General features: G+C 42.5%; 1 protein-coding gene across 9 annotated transcripts in view; it reads right to left on the bottom strand.

Moving 5' to 3' along the window:
• Positions 1-411: 411 nt before the first annotated feature.
• Positions 412-23,729, bottom strand: part of TJP2 (tight junction protein 2) — a 107,507-nt gene continuing 84,189 nt past the window's right edge. For 3 of the 9 annotated variants that reach the window (XM_045373138.3, XM_005581881.5, XM_065530663.2), the window contains exons 12-23: positions 21,036-21,144; positions 19,681-19,891; positions 18,789-18,976; positions 17,766-17,861; positions 16,951-17,030; positions 15,702-15,912; positions 9,456-9,556; positions 8,026-8,238; positions 6,776-6,886; positions 4,596-4,925; positions 3,027-3,112; positions 412-1,406 (exon numbers count right to left, since the gene is read on the bottom strand). In XM_045373138.3, coding sequence (XP_045229073.3) covers positions 1,241-1,406; positions 3,027-3,112; positions 4,596-4,925; positions 6,776-6,886; positions 8,026-8,238; positions 9,456-9,556; positions 15,702-15,912; positions 16,951-17,030; positions 17,766-17,861; positions 18,789-18,976; positions 19,681-19,891; positions 21,036-21,144 — 1,902 coding nt within the window. In that variant the 3' untranslated portion in view covers positions 412-1,240. The remainder of the gene's footprint in view (positions 1,407-3,026; positions 3,113-4,595; positions 4,926-6,775; positions 6,887-8,025; positions 8,239-9,455; positions 9,557-15,701; positions 15,913-16,950; positions 17,031-17,765; positions 17,862-18,788; positions 18,977-19,680; positions 19,892-21,035; positions 21,145-23,729) is intronic. The other 6 variants (XM_045373139.3, XM_045373140.3, XM_065530664.2 and 3 more) reach the window with 2 other exon arrangements.

Below are 23,729 nucleotides of genomic sequence, written 5' to 3'. Positions count from 1 at the left end.
TAATCCCAACAGCTAACAATAGGAGAATTGTTCACTTATGAAGCAGTCATGGGATATATTGCTCTGTGGTTGTTAATGACAATGTGTGCACCACGCTTTAACTACCTTGCTGCACAGTCGTAACCACCTGAGAAACGTTAGTGATAGAAAGATAAACAGAAAAAATACGAAATAGAACTACAAACACAGTACACCCTCAAGCATTATACACACAGACATCCACAAATACGTAATTGGAGAAAATACACCAAAATTATCTGAGGGATGGGATTATGGGTATAATTTTCTTTTTCACGTTTCCATTTTCCAATGTTCGACAAGGAGTAAGTACTCACTTCTATGATTAGGAACTGAAATAAAAGTTGTATTTAAAATAGAAAGTAGCATACAAATCCACCACAAAGAAAATTATGGATTGCAATGTATTCCTTTTTATTAAATTATAAAACTGTTGTCAATACACGTGCTTTTGGAAATAGTGTTTTCCTCAAGTATCTGCTTTTGTGCAGCACTTGGTTTTAAACAAACAAAAAATTTCGACACCAACTTCTTGGTCTCCAAGCTATTGAGCACTTATAGCCAAACTATCAAGTATAGCTATGATATATACAGTCTGAATTTAGGGAAAATATTACAAAGACAAATGCCTTGAAAAGATGACACAGTGCAGGGAAAGCTACAGCTATTAAGATGGTATAAAAACTTAGTCAAAATGTTTTAGTCCATTATGGCTCTGCCTAAAGCTTCAAAGGAAGAAAATTTAAGACACTTCTCATCCAAGGCACTTTAGAGAGTTGCAATAAAGTACTTCTTTGAATTTAATTTGAGTCCAACAGTATTTTTTATTCCTTTTTCACATTCTGACTCACACTGAAACAGTCCTTGAAGGCAGCTATTAATGAGGAAAAATAGTTATTGCTTCTTAATATACATATTAAAAGTATGCAAACAGAATGCAGATTTTGGTCCACTGAAAGCAAGTAACAGGATCTGACTATGGTGTTCTGCTTAATTCTGAGCAAAAAGCCACAGACTCCTCTAACCCAGTCCCACAAACAGAGCCTTCAGTTCTGAATTTGCACCGGCTGTCCCCTGGGTTCTCTATGAGGACACACAAGCTAGAGTACCACCACGTCTCCATGGTGCATTCTATCTGGAGAAGAACCATCCCGGCGGCCTGGCAGGACCGGCTAGTCCGATGCCGTGGCAGGCGGGCCCGGGAGAATCCACGCTCAGACATCTATAATTCTGTGTCCCGGTATCGGGCGGACTGGCCATAGTAACCGCGCTTGGAGTGTTCCGACAGCTGCTGGCGGTACTCCTCTTCCTCAGCGTCACTGCCATAACTTCCTCTGGTATCCTGATAAAGTCTGGAAGGAGCTTTCTGTGGCTCAGGGGGTCTGGAACTAACAAAGAAAGGGTGTTAAAGACATTTCGAGCACATCCATTCCTCCGGCTGCCCAGGGAGGCATGGCTCGGAGCACAGCGGCTGAGCATACTGAGCAGATCACTTACCTCTGAGCCACATTCTGCAGAGCAACCAGAGGCATCCCGGGTCCTGCTCCAGGTTCGTAATAAGTCAAATCCAATGCCCACTTGGGCGGTGAGTGAGGATGCCAGCCAGGTGCCCCTGACCTAAGAATCTCCCTGTTGGACAGGGGGAGCCCTCCTCACCCCTAAGCTCCCTGGCTAGTCTCACCCAGCAGCGAGAGTTCGCTGTCAGTTTCAGTCTGTCATACCCAAGAACTCTTTGTTGTCAGAGGCAACCTGGTTGACTATGTTACCATTCAACTGGTAAAGAAGAAATTTGCTTCCAGTTTCCTATTGCTGGAAAACTAGACTTCAGCTTCCAGATAGAATGGCCACAAGAGGCCAGGTACAGTGGCTCACACCTGTAATCCCAGCATCTTGGGAAGCCGAGGCGGACGGAGGTCAGGAGTTCGAGACCAGCCTGGCCAACATGGTGAAACCCCATCTCTATTAAAAATACCAAAATTAGCTGGGTGTGGTGGCACACACCTGTAATCTCAGCTACCTTGGAGGCCGAGGCACAAGCATTGCTTGAACCTGGGAGACGGAGGTTGCAGTGAGCTGAGATGGCACCAGTGCACTTCAGCCTGGGCGACAGTCACTCTGTCTCCAAAAAAAAAAAGAATGGCCACAAGAAAATGTGACTTTTGGCCGGGCGCGGTGGCTCAAGCCTATAATCCCAGCACTTTGGGAGGCCGAGACGGGCGGATCACGAGGTCAGGAGATCGAGACCATCCCAACATGGGCTAACATGGTGAAACCCCGTCTCCACTAAAAAATACAAAAAACTAGCCGGGCGAGGTGGCGGGCGCCTGTAGTCCCAGCTACTCAGAGGCTGAGGCAGGAGAATGGCGTGAACCTGGGAGGCGGAGCTTGCAGTGAGCTGAGATTCGGCCACTGCACTCCAGCCTGGGCGACAGAGCGAGACTCCGTCTCAAAAAAAAAAAAGAAAATGTGACTTTTTTTTTTCTATTCTCGGAAGCAGGAAGCAATCCAGTATAAAACTTCAACAGGAAGACACTGTGAACATTCCTTCTGTTTGTGTGGCATTTACCGAGACTGCTCATTTGCTTGTCACGGTCCCTTTAGACCTCAGGGCAGCACAAGTGGTCTGACTTTGCTGGATGATGCAAAGGAATTAAGAATCTTGGCTGAGAGGCAACGAACAGCGACAAAACAGGTCTAAGCCCTAGGAATTCTGCTCATGTGCTAACCATGGGCAATGTAACATAACCAGGCTCCAATGTGTCAAAAGTACTGGCTTGAAACATCAATGATGACACTGTGTCAGAGTTTTAGCACACAAGCAAACTATGCAGAAGTTTTGACTCTGTAATCTTTACAATTAAATTTGATGGAATGAGTAAGACAAACAGTCATCCTGTGGGGAAAAATCCTCCTGTTACCCTGAAATTTGGGTAAAGGAAATTCTTTCTTCGAGTCCCAGTCCTTGAGAAGTCCCCGCCTTAGACTTGTGCCTGCTGGGCAGCCCTTACCTCGTGTGCTGGGGCAGGCTGGGGTCTGGCTTGTGCGATTTGATTGGAACCGCGTAGATATCAGGATGCTTCTGGGCAATTTCGATCTGTGGTAATTAAAAAAGAAAAGAACAAGAGCAAAAGAATGAACCACTGGGCACTCTGCTTGCTGGTTTCCTGCTGGTCCCACCCTTTCCCCATATCCTACTTATTTTCCCATCCCATTTCAAGAAGAGGAAACACAGAGGCGGCGTCCTCATTTCCACGGTTATGTGCAGTGCACATCAGACAGGAAAACTGTTTAAAAGGAATGGAACTTCGACACATGCTACAACCTGGATGAACCTTGAGGACATCATGCTAAGGGAAATAAGCCAATCACAAAAAGACAAATAGTGTATGATTCTACTTATAGGAGGTTCCTACACTGTCCAAGTCACAGAAAACAGAAAGTAGAGGGGTGGGTGCCAGGGACTGTGGGGAGAGGAGAATGGTGAGTTAGTATTTAATGGGTATGGAGTTTCACGTGGGGAGGATAAAAAATCTGGGGGATGGACGGTGGTGATGGCTGAACAGCGATGTGAAGGTACTTAATGCCGCTGAACATTTTAAAATGGTTGAGGCTGGGTGCAGTGACTCATGCCTGTAATCCCAGCACTTTGGGAGGCTGAGGAGGGTTTTGCTTGAGCCCAGGAGTTAGAGACCAGCCTAGCAACATGACAAAACCTTGTCTCTTCAAAAAATATGAAAAATTAGCGGGGTGCAGTGGCATGTGTCTGTGGTCACGGCTATTCAGGAGGCTGAGGAGGGAGTATCTCCTGAGCCTAAGAGGTTGAGGCTGCCGTGAACTGTGATCGCACCGCTACACTCCAGCCTGGGTGACAGAGGGAGACCCTGTCTCAAACAAAAAAAACAAAACAAAACAAAAACAAAAACAAAACAAATAAAACAAAAGAAAAAAGTGGTTGAAATGGTAAATTTTATGTTATGTATATTTTACCACAAGGAAAGAAAAATGCTCAGATGTACTGCTGCTGTTGTGCTAGACCTGAAAGAAAACTCCCACATCTACTGGGCAAATATACTCCAGAGATCTTTAGTTAAATTCTTCTTTGATGTCTGAAAAGTTCTATGTGCACATGGTAAACAAATTCAAACAGCTCAGAAAGTACAACCTATGGGCCTTTCTGTTTTAGCACCCAAAGTTTGCTTGGTTTCCATGGCAAATCTGGGAGCTAATGAAGACATGTTTAAAAGAAAAGAAAAAAAAAATCACATTCTAATTAAAACGACTTCTGAGAGGCACCGATTCTCTCCTCACACTTCCTCATTCCAGAACCCTATACAAAGTCCTGTGTATAAACAGCAGAATCTTCTTCCCCTATATTGTCAAGTTTTCTTCATTGGAAGAACAAGGGACGTGCTGGGAGCTAGCAATCTGAAGTGACACACACAGCCCCTGCTTTGGGTGCAGTGTGTGTGAACAACCCTGTCACATCTGCAGCAGTGGAAAAGGGGCTGTCCGCTGTTATACTGAAATCAGACTTATTTAAAACTCTTATTGATGATGCGTAGTTTAAAAACAATTACCCTTGCATTCTGTGCTTCTTGGAGTTCCTGCATTCTCTGTAATCTGGCCTTGTGATCCATCTTCTCAAATATTTTGACTTTGCCCAGGACTGATTTGGGAGCATTATCTTGCTCCTCACTGCTCTCTCCCACCTCCTCACCCTCTTGAGGAGGGATGGGAGTGGAGGGCTTCAGTATAGACCGCCCAAAGGCAGGTTTTGCTGCAACAGGAGGAGGATAACCTTTGGTAGATGCTGCAGGAGTTTCATTACCAGCAACGGCAGAGGGGTTTGACTTATATTCATAGGATTTGGAGAAGTCATAGGATTCTTCTTTGTTCTGGGTTTTGGCCTGCAGAGAGCAATGACACGTTTTTACCTTGGGCTTTTAAGTTTATTTTCAAATCTGTATTAGTGATTTAATACACTCCATTTCCTGATCAGTTTCCAAAGGTGGTCCACAAATGCCATTCTGACAAGGAATGTAATACAGCAGGGTAAACGGCCACTGGCCAGGCTTCCTGAGCCCTACCTCCCTTCCTACACTAGATTATTAGGAATGCCAGGAAGCCAAAAAGGAGCAGGGAAAGTGCTGGGAGGGCTGTGATTGCCGGAGGTAAGATCAGACCTGGAATAATTTTGTTCCAGAAGAGGTTAGCATCTTGGAGAAGATCTCAGAACAATTCAGGCTTTGGGACTGCAAGAGTGGGCTTCTGAGGTCACCGCTGCACCGAGGGTACATGAGCCAGCCCAGGTGAAACCCATGTCCAGCTGAGGAATGAGACTGGGGTGGGGAGCGAGGGGAGCACTGCTTCACGCTAGCAGCCACTTCTCCTTCACACTTCGTCTTGCCCAGCTTGCAAATTTTCGCTGATGTATTTTATGAGGTCACTTATTATTATTACTTAGTACCTATCACATTTACTACTTCTGATGGCTCACACAATCAATTATGGCTTTCTTCTCATCTAAATTATTGAGTCAGGCCAGGCGCAGTGGCTCACACCTGTAATCCCAGCACTGTGGGAGGCCAAAGTGGGTGGATTACCTGAGGCCAGGAGTTCAAGACGAGCCTGGCCAACATGTTGAAACCGCGTCTCTACTAAAAATACAAAAATTAGCTGAATGTAGTGGTGCACGCATCTAAGTCCTAGCTACTCGGGAGGCTGAGGCAAGAGAATCACTTGAGCCCAGGAGGTAGAGGTTGCAGTGAGCCAAGACTGCACCACTACACTCCAGCCTGGGCAACAGAGCGAGACTCCATCTCAAAAAATAGTAACAATAAATAATAAATTATTGAGTTAAATAGATTTTATTTGGGTATAAGGAAAAACATAGAGTCATAGCTCTGATTCTGACTGGAGGTAAATAATATTTTGATATAAGCTCTTGTGTCTTTCTGTTCTGGATAATGATTATTAAACAAATAAGCAGCTCTCTTAAAGAAAGGCATTGTAAGCAGTGGTAATGATTATTCTCTTTAGCAAATCACCAGTAAGAATTATCTGGTGCATCTAGGCCGGGAGCGGTGGCTCACGCCTGTAATTCCAGCACTTTGGGAGGCCGAGGTGGGCGGATCACGAGGTCAGGAGATAGAGACCATCCTGGCTAACACGGTGAAACCCCGTCTCTACTAAAAAAAAAAAAAAAAAAATACAAAAAATTAACCGGGCGTGGTGGCGGGTGCCTGTAGTCCCAACTACTCAGGAGGCTAAGGTAGAAGAATGGCATGAACCTGGGAGGCGGAGCTTGCAGTGAGCCGAGATCGGGCCACTGCACTCCAGCCTGGGCAACAAAGCGAGACTCCGTCTCAAGAAAAAAAAAAAAAATTATTATCTGGAGCATCTAAATCAGACTGTGGACAAAAAACTTTAGCTGGACAGCAAAAGAAAAACAGATTCTGCGATTGGTGATTCTAGGTATGCAGTATTTTTTCTTGACAATCTTTTAACAACAAAAAAAATAACACTAACAGCCCTAAAATTATATGTTCTCCTAATATTGCCTTTCCTTCCTTTTTGCCCTTCCCTAATGTGGGGGATTCACCCAACAGGCCAAAAGACAGGCTCTAATAGAGAACACAGTGAGTCAGAACCGTAATTAAACACCATCTCAGTCTGCATGCTCCTCCCTGGCTGTCCAGGAGGTTCCAGAGGCATCTGCTTCCTCTTCCTTCCCATCCTGGGCTTCCCAGCCACGTACCTTGGGCGGCTCTGGCTTGAATGCTGGGGGCGGGCTATTGTCCCTAAGTTGATCGCTGCTAGCAGCCCTCCTCATCTGAGCTCGTGGCTCTGGGCTGGGTTTCCTTATGCTCTACAAGACATAAAGGTTCATTCACAACAAGAACATCCAAGCAGAGAGAATAGAGCACTCGACTGCTTTGGAGGAGTTCTGCAAACTTGAGTAAGTTCAGAAGTTGAGGTCCTGAGCCGGTGCTTCTTTACTGAACAGGCAGACACCATCACCAAATGCTTCAGACACATTTTTTAAAACTGGCTGCATCCAATGTAGAGTCTCTTCCATTAAAGCACAGTTTTTTAAGAACTCTCCAAAAGTCTAAAATCTCTTGTGTCACTAATACCTATGTCTATAGGCATTTGGGAGTTAATTCTTCTTTACAACTTGTCTAGCATAAACTAATTTGTTGCTGTGGTAATAGTGTATTTTTCTCCCCCTTTAGTTTGTTGTTTTGGGTTTTTGTGGTTTTTTTAGGGTAGTTCTATTTCATAAAGAAAAAAATCATTTACTGGAATGAGCTAAGATGCTAGAGAGAAATCCACAGCAATAATTATCCAAATATAGGAACAATCCCATCTACAAAGATCATTATTCCAGCATTCTCTGAGGTGCAACTAATAATTGCTAACTTGGCTGTGACTTTACAGTGTCTGTCAATGTGATTTCAAGGATCCCATAAGCTATCTAATCACAGTGGATGCCCAGTACATGTGATCAGATGAAGGTTTGATCATGAACTCAAATAAAAAACTGAAATACAAGAGAGAAGGAAACTGATGGGGAAACACTCAAGAGCTTTGGCAAGATTAGAAAGGTTAAAAGCAGGATGGGGAAGAAAAGCAAGGACATCTAAGAGTACAGAGAGAAACCTAATCAAAGGTTACAAGTACATACAACAATACTGCATGGGAAGGAATGTTCCGCTAGTAATTTGGACAGCCGGCACATAAAGCCATTCTGTTTATCCGTCGCACCTGAGGGCATGGGTGTGAGGCGTGCTGGCCCCTCAAGCTCTTCTGAAGTCCACCTGCCTGTCCCACTTTCCCACAGACTCAACCATGCCAGTGTGGACTCAGAGCGAGAGACTCCCTGGAAGTCATCTGCTCCAACCCCTAGGAATGCCTTCCACAGCACCCTGAACACACAGCTGTCCACGAGAGTGCAAGGAAAACACCAGGCTCTCCTGCTCCTGCCCGTGGCCTGCCTCGCCTCACCTCCTCGTGCTGCACCGGCTCCGAGGAGCGGGTGATGGACGACACCAGCGGCTCCTCGGCTGGCTCATCCAGCTCATTGTCAGTGTAGGCGCCTCCTTCGCCGTCCGTGTCTTCAAAGTCACTGATGAGGCGGCTGTCGCAACTCAGATAGTCCGCGCCCATGGCGGTTAAGTAGGACATGCGGTCTTCAGGGTCATCATCCATCCCTTCCATCTAGAGGAATTTGTGTCGGAGGGTCAGTGGGGTCTGACGTGGCTCCTGGGAGTGGGGACTCAAGAAAATTCCCAAGGACACAGCCAAGCGACTGAAACATTGATGTGCTCGCCAGGGAAGGCATCTTTTATTTTTCTCCCTGAAATCACTTGGCTTTGGTACAATGTTGATATTATGGACATTTTTGTGCAGGAACTCAAATTAGGGGCCCTACAGCCTATCTGTGCTACCATCCATCCTACATACCGCAGCTAAGCCACACTGCCTCAGACTGTCTTGCTTTTCTTCTGAATCCAGCTCCTCCACAGCCTGTTCTCCTGGTACCATTCTCCTAGTAATATCAACACATGCACACTGCCTTGTGCTACACTCACATCCATGCCTCTACAAGATTCTCAGACCCTCAAAGGCAGAAGGTACGTCCTGTTCAACTTGTCCTCCCCAGGGAAGCTTGCATAGAGCCTTCCAAGCTGGAAGCACGCCATAGATGCCAGATACTTTGACCAAACATCTAGTTCTCAAAGAGCAAGACTTAGTCAATTCTGCAACAAAATCAGTCACTGTAAAGTCTCACAAAACTACTCAGTTCAGCTGGTGTACAGGATACTAGCACCAAAAGCTTCTAGAGTAAAAGGGGCCACAGAATCTCCCTCTTTCCTCCCTGAAGCACAGCCGTGTGTGAGCTATCTCCACCAGGGAGAAGCGATCCAATTCTGGAGGCCTAGACAAATTCCCTAACACTCTCATATCACCCATTCAAACTCTCAGAACGATGGCACATTCTCAACCAATCTTTTTGTCTAAGTAATTCCGACTCCATTAGCTTTTCTTCTTTTTATTAATGTTTAGCCGTATTCTCCAAGTTGCTTGACCTCACCTCTCATCGGCACTCTAAGTTTCCCACGTCCTTAGTAAGCTGTGGAGCTCAGCATGAGATCTTGTAAGCTCTGATTAGTGTACTTGGAATATAACACTAGTTACTACGTTAAAAGTAAAAGGGAAGTGAATGTAGGGTTGCACACGTCACATTCTGCTCTTCTTTTAAAAGTTCCTTCATTTTTATTAGTTGATCAGAGAATTTATGAAATTTCAAACTTGATCAGCACACATGTGAGCATCACTTCAAATGGGCATGGCTTGACTACATTCACTGCCCTCTTCAGGAAAGTTTCAGAACAGGGACTCTCACCTCATAGCAGCATATCCATGCCACATACCTTTCCTTCAGAGACCCAAACCGCTTCTCCTTGCTGATGCTGAATAGTGTCCTTTAAGCTGCCGAACCAGCTATCATTGGCTGAATTTAGGTTGATTGTAGCTATAGAAATATAAACAAAAAGGTCTGCATTAATTTCCAGAGCCATGTTTATTAAGGATGCTATTTGACATAACTTATACTCATTTCTGTGATATTTGAATTAAGACTTTGGTAGACGCAAGAAAATGTTGGCATATCTTTGAATACTAAACTCCTTTTAATGAATGCAATTAAAACTATTAACCATGTAGCTGTCTGAGTTCACATTATAGGATGTGATAAAGCTAAAAATAGATTTTTAGAATGTTTATTTTCGGCCAGGCACAGTGGCTCAAGCCTGTAATCCCAGCACTTTGGGAGGCAGAGGCGGGTGGATCACGAGGTCAGGAGATCGAGACCATCCTGGCTAACATGGTGAAACCCCGTCTCTACTAAAAATACAAAAAACTAGCCGGGCGTGGTGGCGGGCGCCTGTAGTCCCAGCTACTCGGAGGCTGAGGCAGGAGAATGGCGTAAACCCAGGAGGCAGAGCTTGCAGTGAGCCGAGATCGCGGCCCTGCACTCCAGCCTGGGTGACACAGCGAGACTCCGTCTCAAAAAAAAAAAAAAAAAAAAAAAAAGAATGTTTATTTTCAGAAAAGCTAACTTTAAGAAATGTTTTTAAAAAGTGTTTTCGGCTGGGTGTACTGGCTCACGCCTGTAATCTCAGCACTTTGGGAAACTGAGGCAGGCAAATCGCCTGAGGTCGGGAGTTCAAGACCATCCCTGCCACATGGTGAAACCTCATCTCTACAAAAATACAAAAATTAGCCGGGCATGATGGCAGGTGCCTGTAATCCCAGCAACTAGGGAGGCTGAGGCAGGAGAATCCCTTGAACTCAGGAGGCGGAGGTTGCAGTGAGCCAATATCATGCCACTGCACTCCAGCCTGGGCGACAGGGCAAGAATCTGTCTCAAAAAAAAAAAAAGCCAAGAACAAAAAATGTGTGTTTTCAGGAACAAAGATACATCTAAAACAAATATACGCAAGCTGCCATGGCTCATGCCTGTAATCCCAGCACTTTGGGAGGCATAGGTGAGTGGATAACTTGAGGCCAGGAGTTTGAGATCAGCCTGACCAACCCGGTCTCTACTAAAAATACCAAAATTAGCTGAGTGTGGTGACGCACACCTGTGGTTCCAGCTACTCAGGAGACTGAGGCACAAGAACTGCTTAAACCCAGGAGGTGCAGGCTGCATTGAGCCGAGATCGCACCATTGCACTCCAGCCTGGGTGACAGAGCAAGATTCTAAAGATCATTTACATAGACAGGTATATCACAAATAAGAAAAATATACACTAATATACTGTTGGCTACCTCCAATCAAATACTAAAAGTAACACTTAAACATAAAGTTGTCCCTTGGTATCTGTAGAGGATTGGTTCCAGGACACCCTCCACTTGGATACCAAAATCCACAGATGCTCAAGTCCCTGATACAAAATGACATAGTATTTGCATACGCCTTATGTACATCCTCTTATATATTTTAAATCATCTCTGGATTACTTGTAATTCCTAATACAACGTAAATGCTACACAAATCATTGTTATACTATATTGTTTAGGGAATAATGACAAGAAAAAAAACCTGCACATGTTTAGATGTAACCATCCATTTTATCCCTCAAATATTTCCTATATGTGGTTAGTTGAACTCATGGATGTGGAAACTACAGATATGGAGAGCTGACTGTATATCATTTTGATAGACTTACACATTTTAGAATATACATATGGATTAAACAAACTCAACCAGTTTTTTCTACTCAGAACAAAGTATATCTTACATAATAGCACTTACTATGCATTAATCAGTTACTTTCCAAGTACCTTACCTGAATTAGGTCATTTCATGATTACACAAACTTTGCAAGGTAGGTATTGCTATGATGCCCGTCTTATGGATGAGAAACCAAGACAGAGTAGTGAAATTAACTAGCCCAAGGCCACACACCAAGCAAGTGTGAAGCCTGGATGCAAGCTCAGAAGATTGCTTTCAGAGCCTATGGCCTCAGTCACTACACTACATGGCCCATCTAAAACAGAAATTTACAGCACAGATATAAAATACCAACAAAGTACAACATATGCCATTTCTTCAGCAATATGTATTATGGACCTAATGGAGATAAACGAGACAAGCAAGTCGGGTAAATTGTACCCCTAAAATTATCAGACTGCAGGTAAATCAGGATTTCTTTTAAACTACATTGCCATGGCCTCTGTAATGTATTATCACTTCTAAAGCCAAACATAACCATTAAGCAAATTTTGTGAGCAAGGATGCTTCAGGTTTTCCTCCAAGTAACATAGCTTTCTTCTGTTTAAGAAGTTCTAACAGTGACCTTGGAAAATCCTGAATGAGCTTACAATTTCCTTGGTTATTAATTATTTACAACATTGAAATACACTGATCCATTGGACAACCCGAAGAAAATGAACTTTGGTTCCATGGACTTCTATATTCCTATTATGGTACTCTGCAAAGATTACTGTGTTTTTCTCACAGCTAAAATATTATACTTAAAAATAGAAGTGAGATTTTGTACGCCAGAGACAAAATGAGGGATTTACACTAAATATATACAAAATGTTAAACAGTCTTTTAAAGCTTTATGTTGTAGCTGTCTAAGTATGGTCTGTATTCATCATAAAGAAAAAAGGGCCATTTGTGAGATGCAGGAAATATGTTCTTGCCCCTTGATGAAATAAAGAATATCACAAAACCTCTTATTGAATTCACATTAACAGTCAAATTTATGAATAAAAATTGAGAGCTTCACAGTAGCTAACTTCCTAAGCTGCATGTAAAGGTAACATCCAACTCATGCTTTGACCCCTTTTTAACAGGCAAGTGCACAGACATGAGGCTTCCTTCCCTTGACTCTGCTGAATTAAGTACCTTTGGCTTATTATTGGATTATCTCATTCTGCTTCTCAGATTCTTTGCCTTAGAGCAATACTAGTTAATTATCTGTTGCTCCCAACCTCTGGGCTATGCCTATAACCCCTTGGATAGACTTAATCTATCTTTTGAGCTCAAGAAAGTGAAATACTGAAAGGATGCTCACTCAGCCACTGCCTTAGTTGGGAGTACTGAGGTTCTGAGTGCATGTGTGTCCAGCCCTGACATGTATGGTCAGTGCTACTTCCCCCTCCCCAGCCAATGAGGTTTGGAAGTACCAAGAACAACAGCAAAAGGTAATATCTAAGACTAGAGGGTTTAGGAAAAGGGAGAAATGGGGAATGCCTGCTAATGGGTATGGGGTGTCTTTGGGGATGATAAAAATGTTCTAAGATTGATTGATTGATTGTGATGACAGCTGTACAACTCCGAACATACTAAAACCCACTGAATTGCATACTTTTTTTTTTTTTTTTTTGAGACAGGATCTCATTGTCGCCCAGGTTGGAGTGCTATAGTGCAATCTTGGCTCACTGCAACCTCCAGCTCCTGGGCTCAAGTGATCCTCCCAGCTCAGCCTCCCGAGTAGCTGGGACTACAGGTACCCACCACCACGCCCAGCTAATTTTTGTATTTTTAGTAGAGACAGGGTTTCATCATGTTGCCCAGGCTGGTCTCAAACTCCTGAGCTCAAGTGACCTGCCCACCTTGGCCTCCCAATGTGCTGGGATTACAGGTGTGAGCCACCGTGACCAGCCGAATTGTATACTTTCAATGGGTAAATTATATGGTATGTAAGTCAAATCTCAATAAAGCTTTTCATGTGCCTGGGTTAACAGTGGCACACTAGACACCCCTCTAAATGGGCAACCAACAGCAAAGGTATCCGGCTAGGGGGCCCAGCATCTTCCTTCTGTTTTCTGTGGTCAACCAGGTAGTCTATAATCCTTTGAGAAATCAGGAATTAAAATTCTACAATTTAGTATAAAAGGGTAGCCCCATTTGGGTCTCTAAATCCATAATTCAACTTAAATGATCTTCAAACCATGAACTGAATGCTTTGAAGACTCCAAGAAAACATGTAATTCAAAGATTGTTTTTTTAAAAAAAAAAATTTTGTGATATGCAAATGTATTTTATAGCAAATTTTTAAAAATTGGTAGTTGGGGAGGCAAGCCTAACGCTTAACTTATTATGACAAGTCAACTTGCTTATGGGCAAATCTCAGAAAAAAGCTTCTCCTGTTTAACTGAGAAGTACTGTAAGTACTGTAGGCCTTCAGCCTAGTTCTTCCTCTACAATGCACTGTTTCCCTTCCCGATTTCCTACATCCTCACATGAACCCCAAATTTAACTCTCTGAGGGAAGACCCTAGCCATTCAGTGTACTCAGACAAAAGCAGGGGGGAAAATAAAGTGTGGGTAGTTTTAACTTCATTTGTAATCACTTCAGCCTCAGTTTTTTAATCTGTTAAAAGGAAGGGCTACATTACGTGACCCCTTTTGGGATTAGAATATGTCTGTGCTGTAACACATGTACAATATTGGACAGTTATGGACACCATAGTTTAGTCTGGGCTCAGCCATTCACCAGAATTGTGACTATGCAAAAGTGCTGGCCTTTCTTATGGCCTAATAAGACAGCACACATGGAAGGCCGTACCACTCTTCACTATATTACTAATATGTTACTATATTATTGTATAGTAATAATAATACTAGTAAAAAGGACAGAAAAGATATTGATAAACATACCAAGAGTATGAGTACTTAAGACTACATTCACAGAAATCTAGTTTATGATGGACCACTTCCTCCTCTGCATTTGGTTAAACTATGTCTCATTTGGCCACAGTGGTAAGTAGTGCACCTCTCTTTAACAAGAAAAACCAAGTTACACTAAAACAAGCATCTAATGTGAACACAATCATTCACCCCCATCCTCTCCAGTATCAGAGATATGCTAAAAATGACATGGGTGGATGATGATGCGCAATGAACTCAAGAAGCTAGCCTCATCCTGAGGGTATCATATCCTTGCAGTCTCCTCATGTTGCCCCCACAAAATAATGCCCCGCATGACCACAAAACTTATGTAACCCTTTAAAACTCTTAATAATCCCATATGCACAGAATTCATCATTTATATAGATAGTGAATATTTTGTTATTAAAATATGTCATGTTCTTAGACCATTTTACTTTCATGAGTAATAGCAATGGGTCTTTGTTTCATGGACTTAAAAATATATTCTATTAGGTAAATCTTTAAACATGTACAAAAGTACAGATAGCAGTTTAATGAACTCCCATGTACATATCAACCAATTCAACAACTAACAACTACCAAGTCTCGGCCAGTCTTGTCCTGTCTATAATCCCATCTACTCTCTTCACTCCAGACTATTTAGGCAAATTCCCAACATTATATTAGGTCAACCATAAATATTTTATTTAGTATGCATTCCTAAAAGAACTTTGTTTAAAAAAGATCACAATATTATTATTACACCTAACAAAGAGGAGTAATAAATCTTTAAATCATCCAATACTCAGAGTGTCCAAGTTTCTAGTTTGGAGTTTTTTTGTTTTTTTTTTTTAAGAGACAGGGTCTTGCTCAGTCACCCAGGCAGGAGTGCAGCGGTGCCATCATAGTTCACTGCAGCCTTGAACTCCTGGCTCAAGCGATCCTCCCACCTCAGCCATAGGCATGTACCACCATGCTTGGCCCTTTATAGTAGAGACAGGATCTCACCATGCTGCTCAGGCTGGTCTCCATCTCCTGGGTTCAAGTGATCCTCCTGCCTTGGCCTCCCAAAGTGGGAGGATTACAAGTGTTATCCACCATGCCAGACAGGGATATTTTTAAATAATGAAACCAAGTTCCTTTTGCTTTGTGAGTTAATACATGTATTGATGGCGAGTACTGAACAATGACACAATCTCTACAGAGATGTAGGTGTTCGGCCTGGCTCAATCACTAGCCTTATAGTCTCACAGGAAAATCTGAACTTCATCAAAATGGCTAATTATTACCATATCATGGATCTTTAGGATCATTTTCAAATAGACAAAATTACAAAGTTCAATATACAAATGCCATTGGTCTAACATCTCGTTTTATAGGATTAACTATTTTTCAAGGAGTCATGAACACGATTTCAAATTCTCCATTCAGATTAATTAGTCATTTCTTCTATTCTTCAATTCTCTATTTCTCATTTTTGAGCAAAGGCACAACATTTACATTTCACTTACCTGTAAAAAGGTGTGCACACGTTTTTTTAAGCTTGTTGGCTTGATCAAATAACTTTCGAGAACTTTTGTTGGACGCTGGATTTAACCTTTGTCTCATGGTTTTGACACCTTGTCTGGAGTCTGGGTTGAAAAAAATCACAATTGGGAACCACTGGGTGTAATTCAACAGGTCCACAGCTTTCGGAGTCACATCCAGTAGTGCATGCTTATCCTGTTACAAATGGGGAACAGTTATATAAATGGGTATATAAAGTAATATAGCATCAAAGACTTCGTTTTAATAAGTAAAGGCTGTATGAGACGTATCTTGTTTGTTTATTTATTCACTTATTTGAGATGAAGTCCCGCTCTGTTGCCCAGCCTGGAGTGCAATGGTGCAATCTCGGCTCACTGTGACCTCCGACTCCTGGGTTCAAGCAATTCTCCTGTCTCAGCCTCCTGAGTAGCTGGGATTACAGGTGCCCACCACCACCATGGCCAGCTAATTTTTGTATATTTAGTAGAGACAGGGTTTCACCATGTTGGCCAGGCTGGTCTCAAACTCCTGACTTTAGGTGATCGCCTGCCTCTGTCTCCCAAAGTGCTGGGATTACAGGCGTGAACCACCATACCCGGCCTATCTTGTAAATTTAAATCAAGAAGCAGAACACATTTCCTTCCACATAATGCCCACTTCAATATTATCAATGTGTTAGAACTTCTGATAAAATGAATTAACACATTATTTGGTATAATGCTGAGAACTCTGAAAAAAAAAAAACCAGTATGTTGCTGCCAGAAAACAGCGACTGGTTTCCACACAGTGAAATGGTTTGCATTCACATTATCTTTTTTTTTTTTTTTTTTTTTTTTTTGAGATGGAGTTTTGCTCTCATCGCCCAGGCTGGAGTGCAATGGTGCCATCTCGGCTCACTGTAACCTCTGCCTCCTGGGTTCAAGCGATTCTCCTGCCTCAGCCTCCTGAGTAGCTGGGACTACAGGCACCTGCCACCACGCCCGGCTAATTATAATTTTAGTAGAGACAGGGTTTCACCATGTTGGCCAGGCTGGTCTCTAACTCCTGACCTTAGGTGATCTACCCGCTTCAGCCTCTCAAAGGGCTGGGATTACAGGTGTGAGCCACTGCACCTGGCCAATTTTTTATTATTAACATTTAATGATTAAGGTACAGATACTATTCTAAAAGTGACTGCAGCAAACCATGATCTAATTATTTCTGAGAACATGGTCTGTGGATGAATTTTCTCACCTGTTCAATAATTTGCCTCACGGTATTTAACCGGACCACTCCGGTGGATTTCTCAGATCCTGCATCTTTTGGTTCCGTTTCTGCAAAAGCAAAAGCAGGGAGCTAAATAATTGTTTAGAAAACGGTGACAATCAAATACTCCCACCTAGCATCAGCAATGACGGCACACCTGACATTAGGTGCCTCCTAAAGAGATTCAGTGGGAAGGACCCACACAGCCTGCTTAGCGGAAATCTAATCGTGAAGAAACGGTTAGGCCAGTCCAACAGGAAGCATTCTAGGAGACAACTAGCTTGGATTCTTCAAAATATCAGTGTAACAAAATTATTTAGGAAAAAAGAGGGGACTGGAAAGACATAAAAATCACAAAAAGACATAAAAGTCAAATGTCATGAATGATCCTTGGTTGTATCCTGAATTTAAAAAAAAAAAAAAAAAAAGCTATGAAGCATATAACTAGGATGAAAATGTGGAAAATGGACTATATACGAAATTACACTGTATCAATGTGTTATCTTTCTTGGCTGTGATAATGGTATTGCAGTTATGTGGGAGAAAGTCCTTGTTCTTAGGAGATTCCCACAAGTATTCCGGGATAAAGTGTCATAAATGATTCTGCAGAAATATTTGAAAGAGTTTGTGTGTGTGTGTCTATGGTGCAAGGAGTGGGTGAGAGAAAGTGCATGAAAAATGTTAGCAACTGGTGATTCCAGGTGAAGGGTACGTGGGTGTTCACGATTCTTCCAACTCCTCTGTTAGAAATTTTTCAAAATAAAAATATGGGAGAGGAAAAAAAAAAACACTGATAGACTTACTAGCAGTTTGAAACCAGTCAGGTAACTCATTTGCCAATTTTTCCATTGCTATATCAGCTATGGGGCCGAATAAGACCACAGGTCTCTTGAAACCAGCTGAAATGACAAGAAAGGCCGTTAAAGCATACACACTTGCCTAGCTGTTAAAATAAGCAGTACAAGTATCATATGGCCTTTTGATAACATAACTAAATGAGAGAAACTGTGGTTTCTACCACCCCCAACTCAGCTTGGCTCTGTTCTGAAGAATATGCCTTCACTATCCTCACCATTTAAAACAATTTTCTTCTTTTCATTCAACCACATACTAACCTAGATATATTTTCTTTAAGAGACAAGATCTCACTATGCTGCCCAGACTAAACTCAAACTCCTAGGCTCAAGCGATCCTCCTACCTCAAGCTTCCTGAGTAGCTGGGACTACACTGCCTAGCTCCTCACCATTTTTAAACACAAACTTTGCCACTGATAATATATGGAAACTTTTTTTATTTTTTGCAGAGATGAGGTCTCACTATATTGCCCAGGTTAGTCTTGAACTTCTGAGCTCCAGTGATCCTGCCACCTTGGCCTCCCAAAGTGCTAGGATTACAGTCGTAAGATACAGTGTCCAGCCAATATAAGGAAATTTTTGAACAGTGGTATTAAAACATTTTTTAGGTTGCAGAAATAAGCCTGAATTTAGGAATTGGAACAGCTTTTTATAAATCATGCTCCTTGTTAGAGTTTGATTTCAACTCTATAAACTGCCTTTGGCATAACGGACATACATAAGTTAGAACCTGACCATACAGTCTGAAAATGAAGGTGAACAGTTAGAACCTGACCATACAGTCTGAAAATGAAGGTGAACAGTTAGAACCTGACCATACAGTCTGAAAATGAAGGTGAACAGTTAGAACCTGACCATACAGTCTGAAAATGAAGGTGAACAGTTAGAACTTGACCATACGGTCTGAAAATGAAGATGAACAGGCTCAGAGCCCAGTCAGATCATTTCCAGGCCCCATGGTGCTTCCTCACCTTCTCGCAGCAAAACCCTCTCATAAGCCGGGAATTTGGTGCTGACAGACACAACGGCTGTAAGGTCTTCCCGACTTTTCCTCAGGTTCTTCTTCACCCCAGACCTCTGGCCACGCATTCTCCAGAAATCTGCCCTGTCCCCAGCATTGTCTCTCTGGGCATTCTGAACACTGGCCATTTGTTCAGCTCTGAGAAGAAACCATGGGAAGTAAATCTCTAAAGCCAGAAAACGCAGCAAACATACATTTCATTAATCAAATCCAATCGATTTTACTTCTGAGCTCAGAGAAGATTCCGCTTAACAATGAAGAAGTTTCAGAGGGTGGGAAATGTGGGGACCGTCACTTCCAAATGGGAGCAGAAAAAGGCTGGGTCTCTATGAAATCTACCAGAAATGGCTCAGCAATAAACATGTGAAATCTGGCTCATTCTGATACGCCAGTACACAGTACACACCACACCTGGAACTCCTGCTCAAATACAGGCCTCTTTTCTAGGTTCCTGCACTGTCAGCCAAATACCAAGTGTTCACTGGGGTGCATAAGCCTCTCCAAGGATGGAGACGGGACACCAGACAAGGGTACCTTGTCTCTAAGAGGTGTCCTGGCATGCTATGGCCATTCAGTATCTCTCTTGTACACGGTACAAGGCAGTAGACACTCTTTAGGAAGTTGTTCAAACAGCCACATGCAACAACCAACCACATGATGCTAAATTTACTCACAACAAACCAGCTGGTGGCTATTTACAATTCACGCCACTCTCCATAAACAAGAAACAGATGATGACACATAATGAACTCATGTGGGGTTTCCTTTTGCAGGGAGGGGGCCTGTAGTTTTCTGCAAGGGGAAGGATTAAAAGGGGTGTGTGAGAATGCGATCTCTGTTACCTGCTCTTGTTGGGGATTAAGCCTTTCTCCAACTCGTTCCCAATCCTCACAGCCAGCCAGTGGCCCAGTTTGCCGTCATACAGTGTGTCTACCACTCGGAAGACCTCCCCCCTGGTGAAGGCCAGGCTCTGTGGAGTTTCCTTCTCACATTCAAAGTGGCTTCTTATAAAAAATGAATCCCCTCTGCCACAAGCCAGGATGTCTCTATACACTGAAAGACAAAAGCATTGTTTGTTGCATTCAGCTTCATACAAGTTAAAAGTATTAGACACTCAACACAGCTTCTCCCATCTCTGATCTCCCCTTTACCTTCCTTCCATTCAGTGCACAAGTCCTATGGGAATCACAGCTCCAACAGGAACAAGGACAAATTACCAGCTTCACGGCTTGCTGCAATGGTTATTTTTATTTCAACTTGACCGGGCCATGAAATGACCAGGTATTTGGTCAGACTTTATTCTAGGTCTTTCTCTGAGGGTGTTTTTGAATGAGAGTCACGTATAAATGGGTAGACTGAGCAAAGAAGATCGCCCTCCCCGATGCGGGTGGGCCTCATCCAATCAGTTGAGGGTCTGAAGAGAATGAAAACCAGACCCATTCTCAATTAAGAGGAAACTACTCTTCCTGCCTGATGGCCTTCGAAAGGCGACATCAGCTCTTTTCCCTGCCTTTGTACTGGAACTACACCATTGGCTCTCCGGGTTCTCAGCCCTTCAGACTGAGACTAGAACTAAATCACTGGCTCTCCTGAGTCTCTACCTTGACCATTTTCACTGCAGATCTTGGCACTTGCCAGTCCCCATAATTATGTGAGCCAATTCTTTACAATAAATCTCTTTCTCTCCTATTGATTCCAATATCTCCTATCGGTTCTGTTTCTCTGAAGAACTTGATTAACACAGTCGCCAATCAAACTCTGAAGCAGACAAGGAAGATACTCTCAACCCTCACTTCACAGATGAGAACAACGCCTGGAAAGGCGAAACAACTTGTCAGACTGGCTGGGGGCAACAGGGGCACCAGCCAGCAGCCATGGCCTTTGCACCTGTCATATGTAAACTCACTAATAACTCCAGGCAGAACGTAAGGCTGCATCACTGTTCAGGAAGGCACTTTTATTCCAAAATGACACAACTAGTAAAATTATTTCAGTGTATGCATAGAAAACATTTTTATGGAAAAGTTAAATGGCACCCAGATTTTCTTCACACACCTAGGACCCAAGGATTGGGTGTTGAGATCCATCTCAATTTTTTATTACCCAGATTTGCCTATTCTGGTACCAAGACACCTCTCTCATCCTTCCCACTCCCCACCCCCAACCCCAACAAAACTAAATGACCAAACTTGCTCACCATCGGCTCGGCTCTGAGCTAAAATGGTCACCATTTCACCTTTAGGGATTTCTAACAGGTAGAGAACGGCATCTTCCCGCACTAGTCCTCTGAAATCCTGTGTGTTCACCTATTAGGAAGGAAAAACAGAAAGAGAGAAAAAAAAGAAAAAACAGAGAAGTTTATAGTAAGGTGCCACTGAGCCTTTTGTTTGTTTTCATCAGGGCCTGACCAGAGCAAAGCCAACACGTAAATGAGTCCTTAATGTCACTATTCAAGCCCTCCCACCCAGCACCTTGCTATGGGCCTGAGCACTATACCTTCTGGCCTCCCCACACTGCCAACTGCACCTTAGAGATAAGCCATTGAAGCAAGGATCTGTCACCAGATCAGATTAGAATTTCTTGTGGTTGTTTCCATCCATGTCCCTTCTGTGAGTCTCTCACAGAGGTGGCCAAGAAGGTAATACACAAGTATGAAACAGATAACTATAATGCAATAGGGAGTGTTGGGGTCTGTGGCAAATGAGTATGCTGGCCCAGCATTCACGCTAATTTTAAATGGTTCAAATAAAAGCGTGCAAATAAAGACTCTGACCAATTCCACCCTTTTCCTATAGCTTCTATCACCTAAAAGTGTTTAACATGTGTTTATAAAATTGAAAGGTATTTATCAAATTAAAGAGCCTCAGCCTTATAGTTAGAAAGCAAGTAAAATTGAAATGCAGCACAAAGAACAAGACATTTTAAAATCATAGTGCTACATCTTTTTTTTTTTTTTTTTTTGAGATGGAGTCTCCCTCTGTCGCCCAGGCTGGAGTGCAATGGCGTGATCTTTGGCTCACTGCAACTTCTGCTTTCTGGGTTCAAGCAATTCTTCTGCCTCAGCCTCCCCAAGTAGCTGGGACTACAGGCATGTGCCACCACACCCAGCTAATTTTCTTTTGTATTTTTAGTAGAGACGAGGTTTCACCATGTTGGCCAGGCTGGTCTCGAACTCTTGACCTCAGGTGATCTGCCCACCTTGGCCTCCAAAGTGCTGGCATTACATGCGTGAGCCACCACGCCCGGCCCATAGTTCTATTATGTTTAAGCCTATTTTAAAACAGAATTATAAATAAGTAAAATACGAAAATCACATTAAAGTACCTGATGTTAATAATATTTTGTAGAAATAAAGATATAAAATTCCTATGAAATATTTTCTTCAGTCATTGACAATTACAGAATCCTTTTAATCACAAGAGTAATGCTTTATTAAAGAAGAAACTTATCCTTAGTTGGGTGGGCTTTAATTAAGGCCAAAATCTGAGTAAGTGAAAGTTGGCATTAGACTAAAACTAATTTGGTGCTTTTAAAATAAAGTGATGTGCTAAAGCAATTGAGTTAATTTTTCCTTTGAAACAGTATTTAGTATTTAAGGTTCGTCTCTGTCCCCCAATTAGGGATCATCCCATTTTGGTATCCTTTCTTGTGCCATTTGTTTATCTACATCTGTATCTACATACAGCCATATTATATTTTTACATGTACTATATATGCTTATATTTATTTATTTAAATAAGACAGGGCCACAAGGCTGGAGGAGGACCTTGGGAGTCCTTCAGTCCTTCTCTCTGGCCACAAGAGATTGACCTTAGGTCAGGGTCGATCACAGTCTTCGATAGCCAAAAACTATAATGGTCAAAATTAAAGCACACATGGTAGCTACATTTGAAAAATCTACATGGTTAATAACCAAACTTAGAAGTCTTTTTTCTCTTTTCCATCCCATAAAAGTTTCTGAAAGAGAAATGACAACGCTATCAGATAAATAACAGGCAAAGAGCAGTTAAGTCAAACAGGAATAAGCAAAAGCACATATATCTCCATTATTGATAAGGAACATACATATCCTGCTCATGCCTCCATTCCACATGTCAAGCTGTCACCTTTGCAAAACAAAGAGCCACACTTAAAAATCCCACAACAGAAGAAAGTGATTAGCATGTGTATAAGGCTCACTTTATATATTCAATTTGGCCATGAAAAGGAGCATTGAAACAAATTAAAGTAGAAAAAGGCTAGGGCAACACTTTTCTACTTGAAGGTTACATTGAACAGTCCTTTCCAATAAATATCCTCTTTGATTAGCTGTTTAGTAGTCTACAGGGTCTAGCCATGTCTGCTGTGAGCCTGAAGAGGATCCTGTATCAGCCACAGCTTAGTATTGTGCAGCAGCTTCTCCGTCCTTGTAGGCAAACTCAATCTTTTTCACCCCTTTCTAGAACTGAAAGTTTCTTTTGTAGTCAACAGAAAATTTATTCGCACCCAAGAAATGAGGACCACCTATTGCCTGACCTCCACATGGGATGACTGCAAAAGAAGCCAGTTCCCAGAGTTCCTTCCATGTTGCCAGGGTGATAACAAGAAACAAAACACCTTAAGTAAAAATGCTGATACCATGAATTTTTATCCTTGGAAGCGACTCTCCCCAACTAACAACTTACAGAGAGGTCTGACTGCCAAGCCTCTAGGTGAATTCACTACGTTTCTTCACGGAAATTTAGAAAATCTCCCAACCCCTCAACGTACAAAAATATTTTATCCTTGAACCTTAATGAGCAAAGGCTCCAAATTTCTAGCTATCATCCTATGGCCTCACACTAGTTAGAAAAAATGCCTTTTTTCTTCATTAGCATATATGCAAAGAGTAAACTGGTATGAGCTGGCACTC

The sequence above is a fragment of the Macaca fascicularis genome, chromosome 15 (genome assembly GCF_037993035.2).
Source record: "Macaca fascicularis isolate 582-1 chromosome 15, T2T-MFA8v1.1".
Taxonomy (NCBI): domain Eukaryota; kingdom Metazoa; phylum Chordata; class Mammalia; order Primates; family Cercopithecidae; genus Macaca; species Macaca fascicularis.
The sequence above is the reverse complement of the archived record's forward strand: the minus strand, read 5'-3'. Positions and strand labels throughout refer to the sequence as shown.